Raw genomic sequence first — 19,826 nt, 5'->3', positions numbered from 1 at the left:
TGATATGAGATCCTTAATTTGCTTGAAAGTTTATTTTGAGTATACGAGTTTTAACAAATTAATTATCCTCAGATGGCTTGCTAAAGATTCTATTTTGCAGATATGTGGTAACTTTTCTTTATATAGTTTTTAAAGCTGAATATAAAAGCTAGAGATAGGGCTGGGAAGGTGGTTGAGTGGTAGAGTGCTTGCCTCACATGCATGAGGCCCTGGTTTCGATTCCTCAGCACCACATAAGCAAAACAAGCCGGAAGTGCCGCTGTGGCTCAAGTGGTAGAGTGCTAGCCTTGAGCTGAAGAGCTGAGGGACTGCGCCCAGGCCTAGAGTTCAGGCCCCATGACTGACAAAAAAAAAAAAAGTAGAAATAAAAGATGGCACTGTGCCTTCAATAATATCACATTAGTCTGCCATTATAACTAAAGATTAAAAACAAAAGTATTCTTTTACCTTTGAGATCTAGTTTCTGAATCACTAGTGTCTAGCTTGAATGTTCTGCAGGAAGTAGAAACTAGAGTTGGAATTTGGATGCAATCAGCAACCACTACACAAATCTTCCAAGAGCATGGAATCAGAATTCTTTTGCTCTTCAACCTAGCTTTCCTTTTCAAAACTTACTGTAATAAAGGTTTTGCTGAATGCTCCAGATTTATTTTGTAATAGCTATCTTAATAAAGCATCATTGATCTAAAAGCAAGCTCAGTGTTTGAATCTCAAGATTCAGTTTGATGGGAAGGGTGAAGAGAAGATGCTGACTACAAACTTTCTGGAGAGAAATGAGAATAAGAAAGATAAATACTCACAAGAAACCCTCCGCTTCCCAGGTTCCTCTTGAGGGTTAAGCCAAGATTCATGTTGCTTTTAATCTCAGTGACATTTGGGATGCTTATTGAAGCTTTCAGAAGGAAAGAGATTTGAAGATGTGATGAAATCAGGTTCACATATGTTTTAACACTCATTAAATGACAGTCATACATCCAAGAGGTGGAGTTACATGGTGCAGTGTCAGGACTGGAATATCTTTGGTGAACAAGCAACTGCGCTCAGAGTGTATAGCTGCAGAATGCAAGACATTAGGGAGAAGGGTCTGGGCAGGACATTTCCCTATTTGGTTTTCTCCAAACAATATTCTAACCAAGCAGGACACAGCTGAAGATTCTGTTTGCTATTTCTGCTCTTTTCAGTTCTGCTAGCGGTTATCGAATACTCTTTTTTTGGAGGGGGTCCGGTCATGGGGCCTGAACTCTGGGCCTGGGCGCTGTCCCTCAGCTCTTGAGCTCAAGGCTAGCGCTCTACCACTTGAGCCACAGCGCCACTTCTGGCTTTTTTCTTTTTGCTTATGGGGTGCTGAGGAATCAAACCCAGGGCCTCATCCATGCAAGGCAAGCGCTCTACCACTGAGCCGCCTTCCCAGCCCCTCTAATACTCTTTGTTGTAAAATTTATTTTTATATTTTGCTGTAATATGGTTAAACAGCAAAAAAAGCCAAAAGTAGAATGTCTCAAATGGTAGAGCTGCCAATAGAGAAACAAGGTCCTGAGTTCAAGCCCCATTACTGGTATAAAAGTAAACAAATAAGCTAGTAAATAGGCAAGTAGGTAAAATGTCTGTATATGAATTGGGTAGACTGGCTCAAAACCACATACAATAAATGAATTTCTGCAGCTTCCCTTCTCCTCCTGAACTCGGCCTCAGTGGCTGTGTCCATTCTTGAACTACTGATCATTGCAATTCTTCTCAAAATCAGTGACTTGTCTTGCCCAATCCATCACCATCACCTTCATTTAGTTAGACTCCTCCCCTCACTTTCCATGGTAACATAAAACTCTCCCCTTCTTCTCAAGCCTTGAATTCAACCTAGATACTGTCAGTGAAGACCCTCTAAGGAGGCAGAAATGATGGTACAAATTAAGCATACAGTTTGTGTGGAATGCTTTTTCCCTTGCTTGCTCTTCTTAGTCACTATTTTAAAACTCTTTATTCCCTTGATTTTTTCCCCGTTTATGGTACTAGGGCTGAACTCAAGGCCTGGTTGCTATCCCTGACTTCTTTTTGCTCAGAGCTATTGCTCTACTCTTGAGCCACAGTTCCACTTCTGGCTTTGCCTGCTTAATTGTAGATAACAGTCTCTTGGACTTTTCCTGCTTGAGCTTGCTTTGAACTGCTATCCTCAGATCTCAACCTCCTCGGTAGTTAGGATTACGCGAGCCATCAATATCTTTCTTCTTTCCCTCAATTTTTACAATACTTTGTTTTTCCATTGCATGCCTCAATTCCTCAGGAGACCTCTCTGACACTTCAGCCCTGATTTTTTTTCTAAAGCTGATGTGATGATCATGTTGAGGAAGTTTTTACTTGTATCAGGAAATCACCCATTTATCTTTCTAAGATTGCATCTTCAGGAGCTTTCTAGCATTAGAATAGAAAACATCTGAGATGTTGATCACTAAAATAGAAAATAATTTCCAACTTTTATTATAATGTAATCACTTAGATATCATCCAAAACATATGAGTCATTGGCACCTCCAAATTCAACCCTAGAACTGATATTTCTGTACTTAAAGTGAAAGGGGGAGATATATCTGGATATGGAGAAAATTAATCAGCAAAATGATGCTAAAGGTTGATGGAAATCAGTCTATGTTCTGGGGACATCATAAATCCCATGCACTTTGGTAAAACCTTGGAAATTTATTGCCTCCATAGGACTACAGGGGAACTGTATTACTCCATCTATATTTCTTCAAGAGAAAATGAGGGTTGTGTTTGGTATTATTTCTCAGACAATGTATGACAAACGCAATGGTACTCACAGCAAAACTTACCTTGCAGGTTCAATTTTTCACATGTGGCAGTGGACTGACCAACAGGACATTTGTACACATCTCCCATTCGGTTCTGAGGAAAGCCAGTCCACGGTGAACCAACCAGTAACCTGGAAACACAATTTTTTTTCATTACTTGTAGTATGTTAAGCATTGTTTATAAAAGATAAAGTTGAGCTGGATTCCCATGGCTCATACCTGTAATATTAAATACTGTAATATTAAATACTCATACCTGTAATATTAAATATCAAAGACCTGAAGATCATGGTTCAAAGCCAGCTTGGGCAAGAAAGTCTTTGAGATTCTTCAATTAAGTACCAAAAAGCTGGAAGTGGAGCTATGGGTCAAGTGGTAGAGTGCTAGACTTGAGCACAAAAGCTCAGGTGCAGCACCCAGCCTCTGAGTTCAAGCCCCAGCACCAACGCACAAAAGTAAAAATAAATAAAAAGATAAAATCGACCTAGCTCTCTAAAAATCACACTTAATTTTATGTTGTATAATTGACTTTCTTCCTTCTTAGTTCATCAGATTCTAATAAATATAATCTATAATATAGTTAATATTAATAAATGACATTAATAAAACTAATGGTTTACATTGATATAATTAAAAGTAAGAACTTAAATACAATTGAAATAAAAAATAATAATCAAATAAAATTTAAATGAAGAATTTTACTAGAAAAAATAATAAATAACCTTAGTAAAAAAGCTAAGGTTTGAATTCAGGACTTTGTAACTGCTAGACAGACGCTCTACCAAATGAACCATACCACCAGTACTGTGCTTTCTGGTTATTTTTACATTAAGATCTCACTTTTTGCTTGTGCTGGTCTGAAATCTTCCTATGTACACTTCCCATTGTAGCTGGGAACACATAATCACACTAGCTTTTTCAGTTGAGATGGCGGTATTTCTTGCCATAAAACCCAGGGATTATCAAGTTGGCTTTGAACTGTGGTCTTTCTCATTGAAACTTCCCATGTAGCTTGGAGATAGTCATGAGCTTCCTGCCAAGGTTTTGGTCTTGCCAACATTTTTCCAGGGATGTTGTTGAACCATGATCCTTCCGTAATCAATCTCTACTAGGATTACAGACATAAATGACCACCTTCCAGGTAGGTGAAATCAACTTTAATAATATTTTTATTTAACTTGGTATAGCCAAACTAACATGCTGTCAGTATAAAAACTAGCAATGAGCTGCTTTTCATGCTTTTTAAATTATACATATATTATTGTAAAGATACTGTACAGAGGGGTTACAGTTACATAAGTAGGGTAATGAGTACATTTCCTATGGAGCATTGTTATCTCCTCCTTTGATTTTCCCCCACCATCACTTCCCTCCCCACCTCTCCAACTCCACCCTCCCTCCAACCCCGCTGACATTGTAGAGTTCATTTTCAACATAGTGTCCTATATATCTCATCGTTACAATGGGTCAACCTGCATCCCTATTTAAGCATTCCATTATGCCCCTCCCACTCCCAAAATTAGAAAAAAATGTATATACAAGATGTATAACACTGGAATCAAATACAGTGGAAACAGGGGTCATACCGTGGGGGAAGAACTTACAAAAGAAACAAAAGAATCACATAGTCCATTAAAAACAATAGTACATAGTACATTAAAAACAATAGCAAGAAAGAAAAAAACCCTTGTGTTCTCATCTTGGAGTACATTTCGGTTAACATCATCTCATATGTTCATATGTGCATAGACTTTGACCTTCTCTCCTTGTCATAGACAGGTACTAGTCATTGCAAACAAGGGAAACTATAGGACCTATGTTTCTTTGGACCTGGTTTACTTCACTTAATATAATTTTTTTCCAAGTCTTTCCATTTCCTAACAAATGGAGCAGTGTCATTCTTTCTGATGAAGGCATAGAATTCCATTGTGTATATATAGACTACGTTTTCTTGATCCATTCATCTACTGAGGGGCATCTGGGTTGCTTCCATATCTTAGCTATGGTGAATAAGGCTGTGATAAACATGGTTGTGCTGGTAGCTTTGGTGAGACCTTGTTTGTGATCGTTTGGGTAAATGCCCAAAAGTATCATTCTTTTTTTCCCCTAAGTGCTTAAATTTAGCACACATTTTAAATGATGAGTATTTGTTCATATGGATAATTGACGTCTCAAGATCCCAGGAACTACATGTGGCTAGAGGCTGCTATATGGGTGAGCATTGCTCTAGCAGGAGTACGGAACATCTAACTTGAGGGCTGTATGGTGCTTACAAGATCACTTGGTACATAACCTGATAGATGGGTGTACTTCACAGAGGCTGCTGCCATTGCCTGTCTGCCTGTATTGATTATTTTGTCTGGCACACAAATAATGTTATAAATATCCAAATGGCCCATGAAAGAAAAAAGCTGCACTCTCTGAAGAAATGAAATCATTTTAAAACTCAAAAGCAACCACTAACATTATTTTTTAGTTCTTCTGATGCCATAAGTATGGTCCTAGTTAGTTCATTTAGGGGGCAGATGCATTATCCAAATATCTGCATGAGAAATGTCTTCATAAGGGGATACTTGGAAAAAACATGGGACAAATATATGATGGTGCTTTCCTTATATGTAATGATGTGTTTGTATCTGGAATACAGGACAAGGCTGGTGCTCACATCCTTCCTTTGGTTCATTTTACTTCCTGAAGATCTTCTCCATCTGGAGAATATGCTGTTCCCTACACAAGTGCTCACAACACGATTATGACCACAAGAGAACAGGACAGTAAGAGACATGGAACAGTTTAATCTTTAGAAACTATAGCAGGTTTTGATGAATGTTCTGTGAATGGAAACATCTGTGCTTTAACCATTTGCTTTGTTTGTCAAATTTGGAAAGGGTAAGACTATGAAATTTAATTTAAATTATTTCATGAACATCCTGCTTGATAATTCACTACTATCATATAAACATGTACCCCATATAAGTGCTTTAGAAAATAAAGAAAAAATTTGGGAAACATCATAGAAAATAACAATCATGGGAACTGAGGTTCTATCCCTTGGCATTCTAAGATTTCTAATTAAAGTGAATGGGATGGCATTTTGTAGTGGATGCATGGCTTCCCAGAATTATCTAATTTAATCTGCAAAACATGCCGGAAATTGGGTTATCTCCAATTTATCCGTGTACCCGAATCTAAAGCCTAGGTTCTTAGCGCTCAAACTATTTCCTTTTAGCAACAGGAAGACCTGACACAAGTCCTGGATTGGAAAAATACTTGATCAGATTAAGTTGAACTCGAGCATGAAGTGGAGAGTCAGGTCAAACAGTGGGAAATGATATACGGTTGTGTGGTGCTGAGGGGCTTGACGATTGTGTGGGATCGCTCGCTCAGAGTGGGTCCCAGGCTGTGCTACTTTCAGTGTCAGGTAAAGACAGGAAATGTTCAGGTAATACTGAATTAGGTAATTCAGATGACTTCTATGATGTGCATTTCCACACATTCTCACCACAGCATAAAAAAGACCTCTGAGAAACAAAAGGTAAGTGTTTCTGACCTAAAATTGACCTATCTGGATCCTCAGAACCTCCAGCAGTCAGGCAGTACCACCCGTTGCCTGTTACCTCCTGGAGAAGGTACAAGTACAAAAGATTGTTCATTGCTTTCTATCCACCAAGCATATCCTGAACACCCTCTCCCTCGCCTCTTCCTGCCTCATCTAAGAATGTGATAACCTTGAAGTTCCAGGGAGGTTAAGACATCATCCCTGAGGCCCTCCTAAATCAACCAGAAAAGAAGAAAGAGAGGCAGGTGTCTATCTATCTGCTCAGCTATGCGCTGGTCAACAAGGAAGATGTGCAAGTAGTTGCAATACCCTGAAGAAAAAAAGCTTTCTAAGTACTATGTGATATTAAAATCTGAACACGACAGGTTAAGAACAATGGCAAAGCAGACTGCTGTGGTGACTGTTGAAGAACAAGGGTGTCCTCATCCTGTGTGACTCATTACGTGAATACGGTGAAACACATTAGAAAGTTGCCTCCCAGGCATACCAGTAACTACCTGAACGTTTTTACAGATCATGGCCTATCTCCTTTATTGGTAAAGTCTGGAGAGAATCTTCCTCACTCCTACCCTGAGGCCCCCATGGAATCCTTTTCTTCACAGCTCACCCTCATGAGAACCACCCATGACATCACCAGCCTATGGTCACTCCCAGGGAATTGTGACCTCCTTAAAGTAATCAGGCAAGAAGTTAGGGAGGCTGGTATTTTTAATCTATAAACTTTTACGGATTCAGCTGTTAGCTGGAAGAGACACATCAGGACGGAATGTTATGAAGGTTAAGGAAGAAGATCCACTGCTAGGCAAGTCCTCCTCCTGAACTATGACAAAACTTTGAAGCAATGGATTTAATTTAATTAGTCATCCAGACAAAGAAAAAGTTCATGCAGAGTTGTGCTGTTGAATAAAATCAAACAAGCATTTCAGAGGAGTTTCAAAAAACAGAACAATTTCTTATACAGAAAAATCACAACATTGGGGCTGGGAAGGTGGCTCAGTGGTAGAGTGTTTGCCTTGCATACATGAGGCCTTGGGTTCTATTCCTCAGTACCGTGTAAGCAGAAAAAGCCAGAAGTGGTGCTGTGGCTCAAGTGGTAGAGGGCTAGCCTTCCGCTGAAGAGCTGAGGGACAGCGACCAGGCCCAGAGTTCAGGCCCCACAACTGACAAAAAAAAGAAAAAAAAGAAAGAAAGAAAGGAAGAAAGAAAGATAGAAAGGAAGGAAGGAAGGAAAGAAGAAAAAAGGAAGGAAGGAAGGAAGAAAGCAGGAAAGGAAGGAAGGAAGGAAGGAAGGAAGGAAGGAAGGAAGGAAGGAAGGAAGGAAGGAAGGAAGGAAGGAAGGATAGAAAAATCACATTTAATCAAAGAAGATATTTTTTCAGTAAATAGTAATATTGTGGATGGAATAATACTTCATGAAATTTACATGTTGAAAGTATAGTACCCAATGTTATTATGTTTGCAGATAGAGGATTTATTAATTAGTACAAAATTAGGTTATAATGTGGGACCTTAATCTTATTGAACCACTTTCTTTATAAGAAGAGATCTTCTAATGCACATAGAAGGAAAATCATGGAGGATAGAGTGATAAGGGAGCTGCAAAGAAGAAAGATCTCACTAGCAATCAACTCTAATATAATCCTGATACAGGAATTCTTCAGAAGTATTGAAACCATCCAATTTGTGGTATGATACTACCATACTCTATCTAATTGGCTCATACAGATGAACTATGCCATATTTATAGGTCTGAAGACTGAAAATAATAAAATATTTCTTGCAAACTAAAAATTGTGTGTGCTGTTTCTCAAAGCAAAACAAAATCCCCAGATATAAACTTCTCTTTTCCTACAGTTGAAACTGGGAACTCTTCCAAGACTACTCTAAATAACACTTACCATTCAATTATCTTGTGGGAAAATAGTGATTATGTAGACTCCCAAAAAGTAGTCAATTTGCCCACCTCCAGTGGAATTTAAAATACTTTGTTTAGTCAGTAAACAGTATTTATGGCAGTGTAGGTAGGATAGTTGTAAGCCCACAATCGGGAAGCTGTTATAAATATCTTCCGTTTGTCTGAGACTCCAAACTCTCCAAAGTGTCCCTTCAATACCAAGGATGTTTTTTTCCTTCAAGGTTACTGATGGAAGTATACTGAAAATACTATGGCAAAACATTTTGTTTTATTCAGTGCAACAACTATTTGTAGAGCTCCTATGGGACTGGAATGTTGCAAAACTCCAAAGGGCGTATCCTCCTGTAGACCGTGTGCATTGGCTTATGAGGTACACAACCTGTGAGACTGTATATGGAGAAGAGGCCTACTATGTACTACACTGATATCTTGGCACTGGAGATACATCAGTATATAAATCACTCAAAGATCTCTGGTCACAGAGCTTACATTCCAATGGGAGAAAATAGCTAAGAAATGTAATATGTAAACTGTATGGTGATATTGGTCAGTGCTTTGGAGGAAAAATGAAACAATATAGTTAAGGGTACAGGACAGAAGGTGGTGTGCTCTTTACTAGAATGATTAATGAAAGCCTCACCGAGAGGTAATGTTTAGGTAAAGACTTGAAGGAAGTAAAGACAAGAGCTATAGAATTTGATAAAAGAACTCAGGCTATTGGAACACATGCAAAATCTCTGTGACTGGAGCAGGAGTTCAGGAGGGAGATAAGTCCAGACTGATTCAGGATCTAGATCATACAGAAATTTGTATGTAATTAAAAGCTTTGTTTTTTTTTCCTTCTGAGTCAAAAAAGTCTTTGGAGGATTGGTTACCTGAAGACTGCCCTGTTGAAACTGATTTTATTAAAGCAGAGGTGAAATTCTTTGAAGGTAATTGCAATAATCCATACCGGAGATGATGGAGGGCTCTCACTGGTAGAAGTACAAGTGGTGTGTTTGGTCCTATTTAAGACAGCATGTGAAAGTAAGACTAGTAAGATTTCTTAAGGGGTTGAGAGTTATATGAGGATATAAAAAAGAAACAAGGAAGAAAGGAAGGAAAGAAGGAAAGAAGAAAGGAAGGAAGAGAGGTAAGGAAGGGGTAGGGAAGGTAAAGAATGATCCCAAGACTTTGGGCAAAAAAAAAAAAAATTAAAGGAAGTAGTCACCGGGGTCAGATAAAGGGAATACTACAACCAGGCACATGCAGATAGGCAATTTTAGTACTTAAGCCTCAGACTTCTTTGGCTGTCACATTGTTTTGCCTAACAGTTGGATAGCTAACCTCTCCAAGTCCATCAGGCTCACCAGGCAAAGTCCACCAACCTCATTACTGCAAAATATCTAACTTATTGTCCTTCCTCACCAAAACCCCTACAAATCAGCTAAAAACCCTACAAACCGGGGCTGGGAAGGTGGCTCAGTGGTAGAGCACTTGCCTTGCATGCTCGAGGCCCTGGGTTCAATTCCTCAGCACCACATAAGAAAAAAGCCAGAAGTGGCGCTGTGGCTCAAGTGGTAGAGTGCTAGCCTTGAGCTGAAGAGCTGAGGGACAGCGCCCATGCCCAGAGTTCAGGCCCCATGACCGGACCCAAAAAACAAAACAAAACAAAGCAAAACAAACCCTACAAACCAGGAGCAAAAATATGAATAAAAATTGTTATTTCAACTTATCTGACATGCAGTTTTTCTGAAATTAAAATTAAAAGCTAAATATTCACCATAGAGCATGGTGATGATACAAATCCCCATTCTTGGACCTATCCTGATTTTTTTTTAAATTTCAATAAATAGTAGTTTAAATGTTGAGAGAAGTTACAGCCTTGGGTTCCTCCCTAAAGGTGACCTCATTTAATCTGTGTAGGAATGCCTAGGGTTTGGTATAGGTTACCATGTCCAGTTGATCCAGCTCCCATACATGAGAGAAAACATGCACCATGAATCTCTCGGAGCTTGGCTTACCTCACGTAGCATGATTTGTTCTAGGTAGGGGTGTGTAATATTTTACAGAGCAAAATATTTCAGAAATTAGACCTGTGATCTAGTATTTTTGGTGGTTTGGTATTTGGTGATTTTATCAGTGATTAAAAATTAGAAAAGCAACAACATTGAAAAATTGCATTATAGTTTATAAAGCAATTTTATATGCATTATTTCATTTGATCCTTATAAATACTGTATAAGTTTAGAACTATATCTATTTTCATGTAAAAAAGTGACCCTGAGTATCTATGTGACAACAAAGCTTAGATCAGCATCCATGCTCTTTCCTTCCAAGTTCCACATCATTTCCATTTTATTAAGTTCACTGAGAAGTCTTTTAGAGAAGTATGTGCTCTATTTCCCATAATCTGAGCCATAAAACAATTAACAAATAGCTTCACTGTGCCATCTAGCATCTCCCTTGCATCGCTCTTCATATAGACATGGATAGACATGTTTTCTGACAATTGGATGCTAGAAAGCAGTCTGCTATACACATTTAGACATCATTCCAGAGAGAAGCTTGTCATTCCATGACTAATCCATGGCATGTGGCATTTCATGGATTCTTGAACATTGTTTCATTACTGGAACAGTAAACCTCCCCTAAGTAAGATTACAAATATTGGGTGTCTACCAGGGCTTATATGTTTGTATGTGCATACTGAAACTTGTGTCCAGAAGAGGAAGGAAGAAATAATTCAGAGCAAGGCATAGTTAACATGTAACTTATGATGATCATTAAAAATAAGCCATACATACTATTGTAACTTACTGAGAAAATAATTAGCAAGCCTAGTGTGATGAATGTATGATATAGTAAATATGTGATAAGTGTAGATGAGTCAATGGCTTGATACTACATGGGCCTAGTGTCCTAAAATCTATACAAGAATATATTCTAGTTACATACTCAATGTCTTAGAGGATCAAAAATTAGACTAAATTATAAATAAGTAAAAATAATGGAAAAGGAATTTATATTTTTAAATTTTTACTTAAATTTAAAGTTTAAGCAAACCATTTGTTATGAAGTGGGAATGGGATCTACAGGCCCAACGGGATAATGTGATGGGAAGAGAATCCATCTCTGGAACATAAAGATGCTACTGGCTAATATTTAAGGGCCATAATGAAAGGCAAAGGCATGGCTATTTTGGAAAGGGGATCCAAATATTATTCTTTGCCAAGAATAAGAGGAAGAAACAGACTTGAGCCAATCAATGTTCAAGGACGATAATCTAGGAAAGGTATGAAATGGTTGAGGGACACAAGAATGCAACAATAAGGAGGAATTGGATTTTCTTTGTGTAATTTGATGAAGTACTAGTAAGAGTCCTTGAAGCGCTTTACTTTATCCTTGCAGAAGAGGCTTGCTTCATTCTGTCCCCTAAGGACAAAATGTGCTCTGTGCTCCAGAGAGGTTGTGGGACTGTCCCTAAGTCACCTAGGGAGTAGTGGTGGGGCTACTATGGGAAACACTGCTGTGCTGGAGCCCCTCACTTTGGATGAGGAACCTTTGTTTATGAGAGGATGAAAAGGAGAGTAGCAGCCATTGCCAGGCCCAGACAACATGCCCTGGTAAGGCCAATGGAAGATTGATGGGGTACGGAGAATAATAGAAAATTTAATTTCAAAGTCTGAAACCTTACCTTGCATTATAAAGTTGGTGTAAAAATAAAATTTAGGTCTTACTTAGGAATACTAACTATATCTTACCACTGCTTCCTTGAATGATTACAAAAAATTGTTTATTTGGATCATCTTATCTCTGTTTTGCAGTAGTTTGCCAACTTTATTATTTATTCGCCCCCAAGTCTTAGGTAAACTACCTAAACTTTCAAAGTTTAGCTCTTCTATTGGAAGAGAGGGTAAATTTTAACAAAGCTCCTAGAGTTATTTGAGTATAATGTGTTTGATACAGAAAGAGTACTTGGTTATTATCAAAGAATCAATTGAGGTTTGCTACAGAATTACTTTTTTAATTTCAAATGTTTCTATAGGCATATTTGAGGAAGGTGATATCATATTACAACATACAGAGCATTAGTATACTTTTTCTATATTGAAAAATAAGCCAGGTGCCAGTGGCTCATGTCTGTAATCCTAACTACTCAGGAGGCTGAGATCTGAGAATCGAGGTTCCAAGCCAGCCCGGGCAGGAAAGACCGTGAGACTCTTATCTCCAATAAACCACTTAGAAAACTGGAAGTGGCTGTGGCTAAAGTGGTAGAGCATTCGCCTTGAGCTGAAGAGCTGAGGGACAGCGCCCAGGCCCAGAGTTCAGGCCCCATACAGACAAAATAAATAAATATTAAATAAATAAAACAAAACTACAATATAATGTCATTACAAAAATTTTAAAATACTTTTTTTTCCTATGACATATGCTCATTCTCTGTTTTCCTCTTGTCTAAAGGAACTAGAACCCAGCAGAACCAGAAATCCAATTTCTCCAACTGGAAACATCCATCCTTAGTCAGTCCTCGTCACAAGAGTGACTGCAGTTTTGAAATGTTTTAGTCATATAATGAGCTCAGATTGTTCTTGGGGCCACCCCTTCAAAGGACAAACAGAAACAGTATCACCACAACTCCAGGAAATGATTTTAAACATATCTCAGATTGTTTGTGATACGAATTGCATCATCCACATCTGAACATCCTGTGTATAGAATAAAAACTCCAGGGCAGGCTAGTCCTCCTCCGCCTTCATTGAGCAAGAGCAGAGCACAGCTCTACTTACAGGCAGGGAACTCCTCTGGTGTTTGCTTGAGAAGTCATCCTGCCTTTAAAACTCTCTAGTCTGCTTGAAACTGTCGAAGGCTCTTGAGAATTATCAAAGGCATCTCACCTCTATTTGCTTGAAGTATAATAAAATGTCTAATAAATAAGACTAGTAATAGAGTCCAGATTGCTTTGTTAAAAACTGAGTAGATTCTGATATAAAATATGTCTGTAAATTCTTAGAAACACAAGACATTGGAAGCAGCTAAAATTTTATAATTTTATTTTATAAATAACATTGTGATTGAAGAACTCAGACTACTAGAGCCTTAAGAGAGTTGTCTGAGGTAAATAAAGGACTGAAAGATGTGTTACAGACTAAAATAGATATACAGAGAGTCAAAAGAGGCAGAATTAACTGGCACCAAAACCTCACTTCAACTTGCAGGCAAGCAGTGAGTGTGAGAGAGCAAAGGAATCAAAAGTGTGTGTGTGTGTGTGTGTGTGTGTGTGTGTGTGTGTGTGTGTGTGTGTGTTTGCACATGTGCATATCTTATGCTCAAGAGAAAAGACTCACAGCTTATTAAAGGACCTCATAGTATTACCATATTCTGGGCTGAAAGTTAACTTCATTAAGATCAGAGGAAAGTTAATGTTGAAACAGTTCTTCCCACATCTGCTACTTCCATAATGTCTGTGTGATTGTCATAAATTAAGAGTGGGGAAGGGCCTGGAGCCAATTGTCAAAACAAATAGGCAATTCTGGATCCAGACTTTCATATTATTTTCCTTGAGTGTTGCGAAGGCTGCCTGTCCTCACTGGGACCCACCTAGCTTTGGCATGGTGTAACTGTGGCCAGATCCTGGCTACAGCCTTGTCCTTAGAGCCAAGGCATACTGGCACAGCAACAGAGGTGGTAAAGAAACCTTGTCTCTCTCTCTCTATCTGGTGTCCCAAACCTTGGAAAGAGATAATGGGATCTTAATATTAAGTTAATACAGCTAGGGACACTGAAGGCACACAAACTGTCAAACAAGGGATTGGCATCAAATTTTGTTACTCATGGTTGCTTGCTTGGCATACCAGTCTTCTTGAGTGATCATTCCATGGTCCTTAAAATTAAGGTCTGTACTTTGTACTTTGTACTATCTGCATTTTACAGTATGTCTTGTCTACAGTGGATTAGAAGTGGAGGCCCTTGGCCTCTTTTGTTTGATTTGTAAGACAGGATCATAGAAGGGGCACTAACTAGCAGGCTGGCTGCCAGCTTTGTTCTCTTCCTTCCTGATTATCACCTCCACACACTTTGGCTCTTCAGGATAGACAGGTTCATAACATGGTGGGGTCTGCTCATACTGGATGGAGTTTAAATGCCGGCTGGAGAGCAGGAGGGTTTTGACCCTTGGCATTGAATATTGCACATCACCAGACAGCTCCACCTTCAAAGCACTAGTCAGAACAGTAACAGAATGAAGTTTTGTTTCCCAGAGCCATTGTCTTGTGTTTATGTTTCTTTCAGGAATGTTATGAGAAGACCAAGGCAGGATTTAGAGATGTCTGGTGTCCTCAGTCTTGACTTAATTCTATCAGCATGAGAAACTCAATAGAATCTGACTTGTCTTTCAACAATTAATTGAATGCTTTGCAGAGAATCCAACAGAGAAACTGGGGAGGTAGCTTTTGCTCCTTTTCCCAGGACCGTACTTGACAGGTTCCCATCAACAATTTATCCTTTTCAGTCTTATTTACCTTCCAATTAGCAACTTGGCCAGTTGTTGCATTCTCTTCCAATATGCAATTGGCTTCTCATCTATAATAACATTTATTAGTAATGGTGGCTTTTTCCCTTAAATTTATCATGTTTCTGAAAAAAAATAACCTCAAACTCAACTCAAAGTTGCCCTTATATGGGCTGTATTCATGTAGTACCCATTAGAGTTCATGAGAGAGTCTCATTTAAGTCATTAAATACTTCTACTGCTGTAAATCAGTTGGAAGTAGATATCCAACAGCGTTCAACAGTTACTGATCTTCTACTTGGCCCTGAGGGCACACCAGCAAACAAAACAAGATTCCTGAACTCCAGGCTGAGAGGTAGAGACAATGCAGGAGAAAAGATGATGTAGTAGAGACACAGGGAAGCAGGAGACAGGTTGAGAAGCTGCTGCAGAAGCATCTGCAAGAGCAGGTACTGGCTTCCACCAGGGAAATGAGAGCAAGTATTTAGACATAGCTCATAGTTTGTTGATATACCAATGGGTTTGGCTTATGGATGAAATATGCTAGAAGAAAGACCATAGAAGGAGCTAAGGCTTTTTGGTTATTAACTAGTATGCAGAATCAAGTATTTGTTTTCTTTCAGTTAAGTTTTATATATCTATTAGGTACTAAAGTAAAGATATCTGAGTCTGGATTCTGTGGGAAGTTAGGCCTGGTTATGTAGAATTATGGGTTCCTGAGAGCTTCATCTTTTAGTTTCCGAGCTCAAAACTTCTTACTACTTTATGCTTATCAAAGAAAAAGTTGACAATTAATAGAGACAATTTTTTCCTATCCCAAATGATTGTAGTAATTACTAATTTTGGGGTTTCCAACCTACTTTCTTTTTAATGCTTCTAAATGCAATGTATGCTGCTTCCCATAAGTTAACACTTATTTGCAGCCCAGTCATCTCCACCACTTTAAACCCACCTCACCATTCACCTCGTCCTAGATGCTTCCAGGACACACAACCCTCTCACATGATGATTTCATTTTGTTCTACAATCACACAGACAGCTTGCTCCAATATAATCCCAACTTGGATTTTAGACTATATTTTTGAATTTGGTTGTTTAGAGTATCGGACTTCAGTCATACACACACAAAAATACATATCATAATTGGCTGGATAATGTTCTAGAAGGTAGTGATCAAGACATCAAAATCCAGGTGATGGGGATAGAATGTAAACTTCGGCCTCAACAGGAAGATAAAATTCCAGTGATGGGACTACAAGGCAACCACAAAGGAAGACCTGTGGTTCTTCCTAAGTGCAATTTTCAAGATCATCTAATTCCCTTAAGTTTATTTGTAACACTATTGTCAGAACCCTAAACCAGCAGTAGGTATAAATATATAAAAATATAGATATAATACATTATGCACACACACACACACACACACACACATTTCCAATTTCATGAAAGCAGTTGTTTTTCACCAGGGAGAAAAACTATCTACTGTCTATAAATGTAATCCTTGCCCAACATTAAAAAGCTGAGGCCCTGTTGGGGCAAAATAAAAGATGCTAAGTGTTCTAGAGAGAGGTATGATTGTAACTTTCCCACTGGTGCTTCTAAGGACTGTCTCCCACATGGAAAGAAATAGACAAGCAGAAAGAGGGGAATGGTCAAAGCTTTGCAGAAGAAGAAAATTTAGGAAGCAATTTCATTATCTAGAAATGATCCCTACATATCATTAGCTTGCTGCTTATAAAAGCACAAAAATATCAGTTCATATAAGAAGTAAAGACAATATTTTCTATCAACCTATCTATTTATCTGTCTGTCTATCTGTCTTCATCCATCATTTACCTATTAACTTAACAGTCAAACTGGTATTATTAATTTGTTATGGGATATTCAGAGAAATTTTTTCTTTTTAAAAAAATTATTGTTATCTCATTAATTACCAGTCTGTACTTGTCAGAGCTTAAAGGCAGATCATTCATTGAAAATAGTTGAGGATTATCAATGAATACATATTCATATATACATTCAAACAATGAATTAGTTAAATATTACATACAGGTAGATTGTACTTTGTTGAGGGAAGAAGAGAATATTCTTACCAGTTGCCTTTTGGATTTATAAACTGCTGCACTGCATAGCCAAACTGTTCATTTGAAGGACCGGAAAATATTTGTGCATCTGGGAGACCAACATTGTATGCCAAACAGTAATTTAAAATGCCTATTAAGACAAATAAAAACATAGTCTTTATGTACAGTTTCTCAATATAATTGCATAAAATAGTTTTTTAAGGTTACTTTAAAAGACTTGTTTGACCTTGTGATTATTCTTATTAGTATTTACCAAGAAATAATAGCAATCATCTCTAAAGTAAAAAATTCTTTGGGTCTTAGAACCATGTTAAACATTTCATGTTCCTGTTATATTGTCTTCTCTATCCTTGTTCTCAGAAGATTGTTACTAATTACTTTGTCTTCAGAGATTTCTGAGGATCTAGGAAGTATCTCACAGCCAGACAGTGCTAAGAATAAGGACAGAATTTAAATACTTGCCTGGTTTATTCAAAGTTCTAAACTCTTAAATCACTGTATTTCTTCTGGAGATTATTTAAGCAATTTGCATTCTATTTGTCCTTTCTAACATTGTAAGACTCTACGCCACCGAAGGGCAGGGTCTGACAGTAACCTTCTACTCCTTCTGAATGCCTTGCTCATCTTGGCATGACCACTTGGAATGTCTTTTGGAAAAGCAGGGATGACCATGTCCAAGGAAGAAAAACTATCACAGCTCCTTGAAAATGATCATTTTTTCTTTCAGAAGAGATCACTTTTGGAAGATGAAAGTGATAAGATGGGCATCATATTTATCTATATTTACATATATATATATATATATATATATATATTTGCATTTATGTCAATGAGATCAACTGTCAAAAATAGCTTGTCTTTTTATTTTCCTTTCAGAATGATAATCTATGTTTTTAGAAATGGAATAAGGAGCAAATAGCATGCCACCTTGGTAGACTTCTTTTTTTTTAACATTCTTGTTTCTGATAACAAAAAAAGCAGGAAACAATAAGGTGAATTATGTTTCCTGCTCAAAGCAGACAGCACCAGTGCTGCAGTCCTGCATTCCATGGAAGGAGGAATTTGTGTTACATGTTTTCTGTGTAGATGGGAATGGAATTCACATCAGCATTTATCCATGCAGACACTAAAGACGGTGGACTATTTAAAATTGATACCAAAGTTCCATTAATAAGTGTTTTTACAAAAGAGCACTCTGGTGTAGGGCAACATCGAAAGTACATGGCTTTTCAGAAGTCTACAGTTCCAGGAATTGAACAGCTAGAAGAAAAGCTCTTCCTTGGGGCCTCTGAACTTCAGGGAGATTCTGTGGAGCACTCCAAAAGACACTCCAAGCCAATGAGAAAGCTTTGGGGATCCAATTAGTCAGTATGCTTTTCCATTTGCCTAAATCACTCTACTGGGGTTTCAGTGCAGAAAGCTCAGATAAATATTTCTTAGAAATACATGCTGCTAGGAAGAGAAGTACAGTATTAATTTTGAAATTCTCTGTAGCAAAAGCAATGAATTTTAATATTTTTTCCCATGGACACCATTAGCCCTTTTTACTTTTAAGGAAATAAAATGCCAAGGCAATAGCAGAGCAAATGATGTAAAAAAGTCATAACTGGCATTCAGAAAACATCATCTCCACCCAGTAGTATAGCACCCACAAATACTATTTTAGTATTTACTAACTGTCAAATACATCAATTGAAGCTCAGAGAGGCCACACTGCTCTCTCTTTTAAATTACCAAATGACTATAAATTTATACATAGGCTTAAGTAGTTCTCTCATTAATTTGACTTAGAAAATCATGTAATTGAATAACATTGTGACAGAGTTATTCTTTCATCAGCATTAATTGTTTTTGGCAGACCTGGGTTTGAAATCAGGGCCTGACTCCAGCTAAGCAAGTACTCTACCACCTGAGCAACAACATCAGCCTTTTATAGTTATTTTTCTGGTAAAGTCTTGAACTTTTGCCCAGAGCTAGTCTCAGATCACAATCATCCTCTTTAAGTGTCCTACTATAGTTGGGGTTATGGGTGCACACCCCCACATCCACCTAATTTTTTTGCTTGATTTGACCTTGAACTGTAAATCCTACCAATCTCATCTTCTTGAGAAGCTAGAATTACAGGTGTGGAGCTGGGCACTGGTGGCTCATGCCTCTAATCCTAACTACTCAGGAGGCTAGATCTGAGGATGGCCATTCAAAGCCAGCCTAGTCAGGAAGGTCTATAAGACTCTTAACCTCTAATTAACCACCAGAAAAACCAGAATTGGTGCTGTGGCTTAAAGTGGTAGAGTGCTAACCCTGAGCAAAATTGCCCAGGGCCAGTGCTCAGGCCTTGAGTTCAAGCCCCACCACTGACAATGATACATATTTATTTTAATATATGCATATTAAATTTACATCCATTCATAAAGACAGGCACACATTTGAAGAAATTTATTACTGGGTGATTTTGCCTTTGGCCAAATAGCATGTAGTGTACATAAACAAAGAAAGCTGTCTAGAACCTCCCAAGGTGATATACTCTTATAGGATAACCATCGTATATATGTCCACTGTTGGAGGAAATGCCATTATGCAGCATATATATGCAGCATATGAACATTATTATATATGCAGCATATATACATTTACTAATATTGATTTACAAAGAAAGAAAACTGCGGTTCACTGTGTCTTCTAGAAGTCTACCTTACTAACATTATGTGTCAATATACGTGTGGACACAGTTATGGAGAACTGAGTCTCTGCTTAGAATCCCCCAGGGTGTTGCCATTGCACTGATGTTAAAATCCTTCGCTGTATTTACAGAGTCCAGTCTGGTGCTCAAGTATCTGTCTGCCCTCACTTCCTTCAATTTCCCTCACCTCACTGTGTTCTAGCTGTATTTACTTCCTGTACCTTGACCGCGTCCAGCTCCCTCTGCTTAGGGTCCTTGCAGCTGCATTGCTCTTACATTCTCCCAGCAGCATTGA

At 38.2% G+C, this 19,826-nt stretch overlaps 1 protein-coding gene across 1 annotated transcript in view; it reads right to left on the bottom strand.

The window, feature by feature from the left end:
• Nucleotides 1–19,826, bottom strand: part of Itga2 (integrin subunit alpha 2) — a 98,533-nt gene that overhangs the window by 52,971 nt on the left and 25,736 nt on the right. The window contains exons 2-4 of the mRNA XM_070041153.1: nt 16,861–16,981; nt 2,825–2,934; nt 801–892 (exon numbers count right to left, since the gene is read on the bottom strand). Of these exons, the coding sequence (XP_069897254.1) occupies nt 801–892; nt 2,825–2,934; nt 16,861–16,981 (323 nt within the window). The remainder of the gene's footprint in view (nt 1–800; nt 893–2,824; nt 2,935–16,860; nt 16,982–19,826) is intronic.

The sequence above is a fragment of the Dipodomys merriami genome, unplaced genomic scaffold, assembly GCF_024711535.1.
Source record: "Dipodomys merriami isolate MVZ:Mamm:240054 unplaced genomic scaffold, mDipMer1.0.p SCAF_30, whole genome shotgun sequence".
In the NCBI taxonomy this organism is placed as follows: Eukaryota; Metazoa; Chordata; class Mammalia; order Rodentia; family Heteromyidae; genus Dipodomys; species Dipodomys merriami.
Note: the sequence above shows the minus strand (reverse complement) of the source record. Positions and strands in the feature narration are given on the sequence as shown.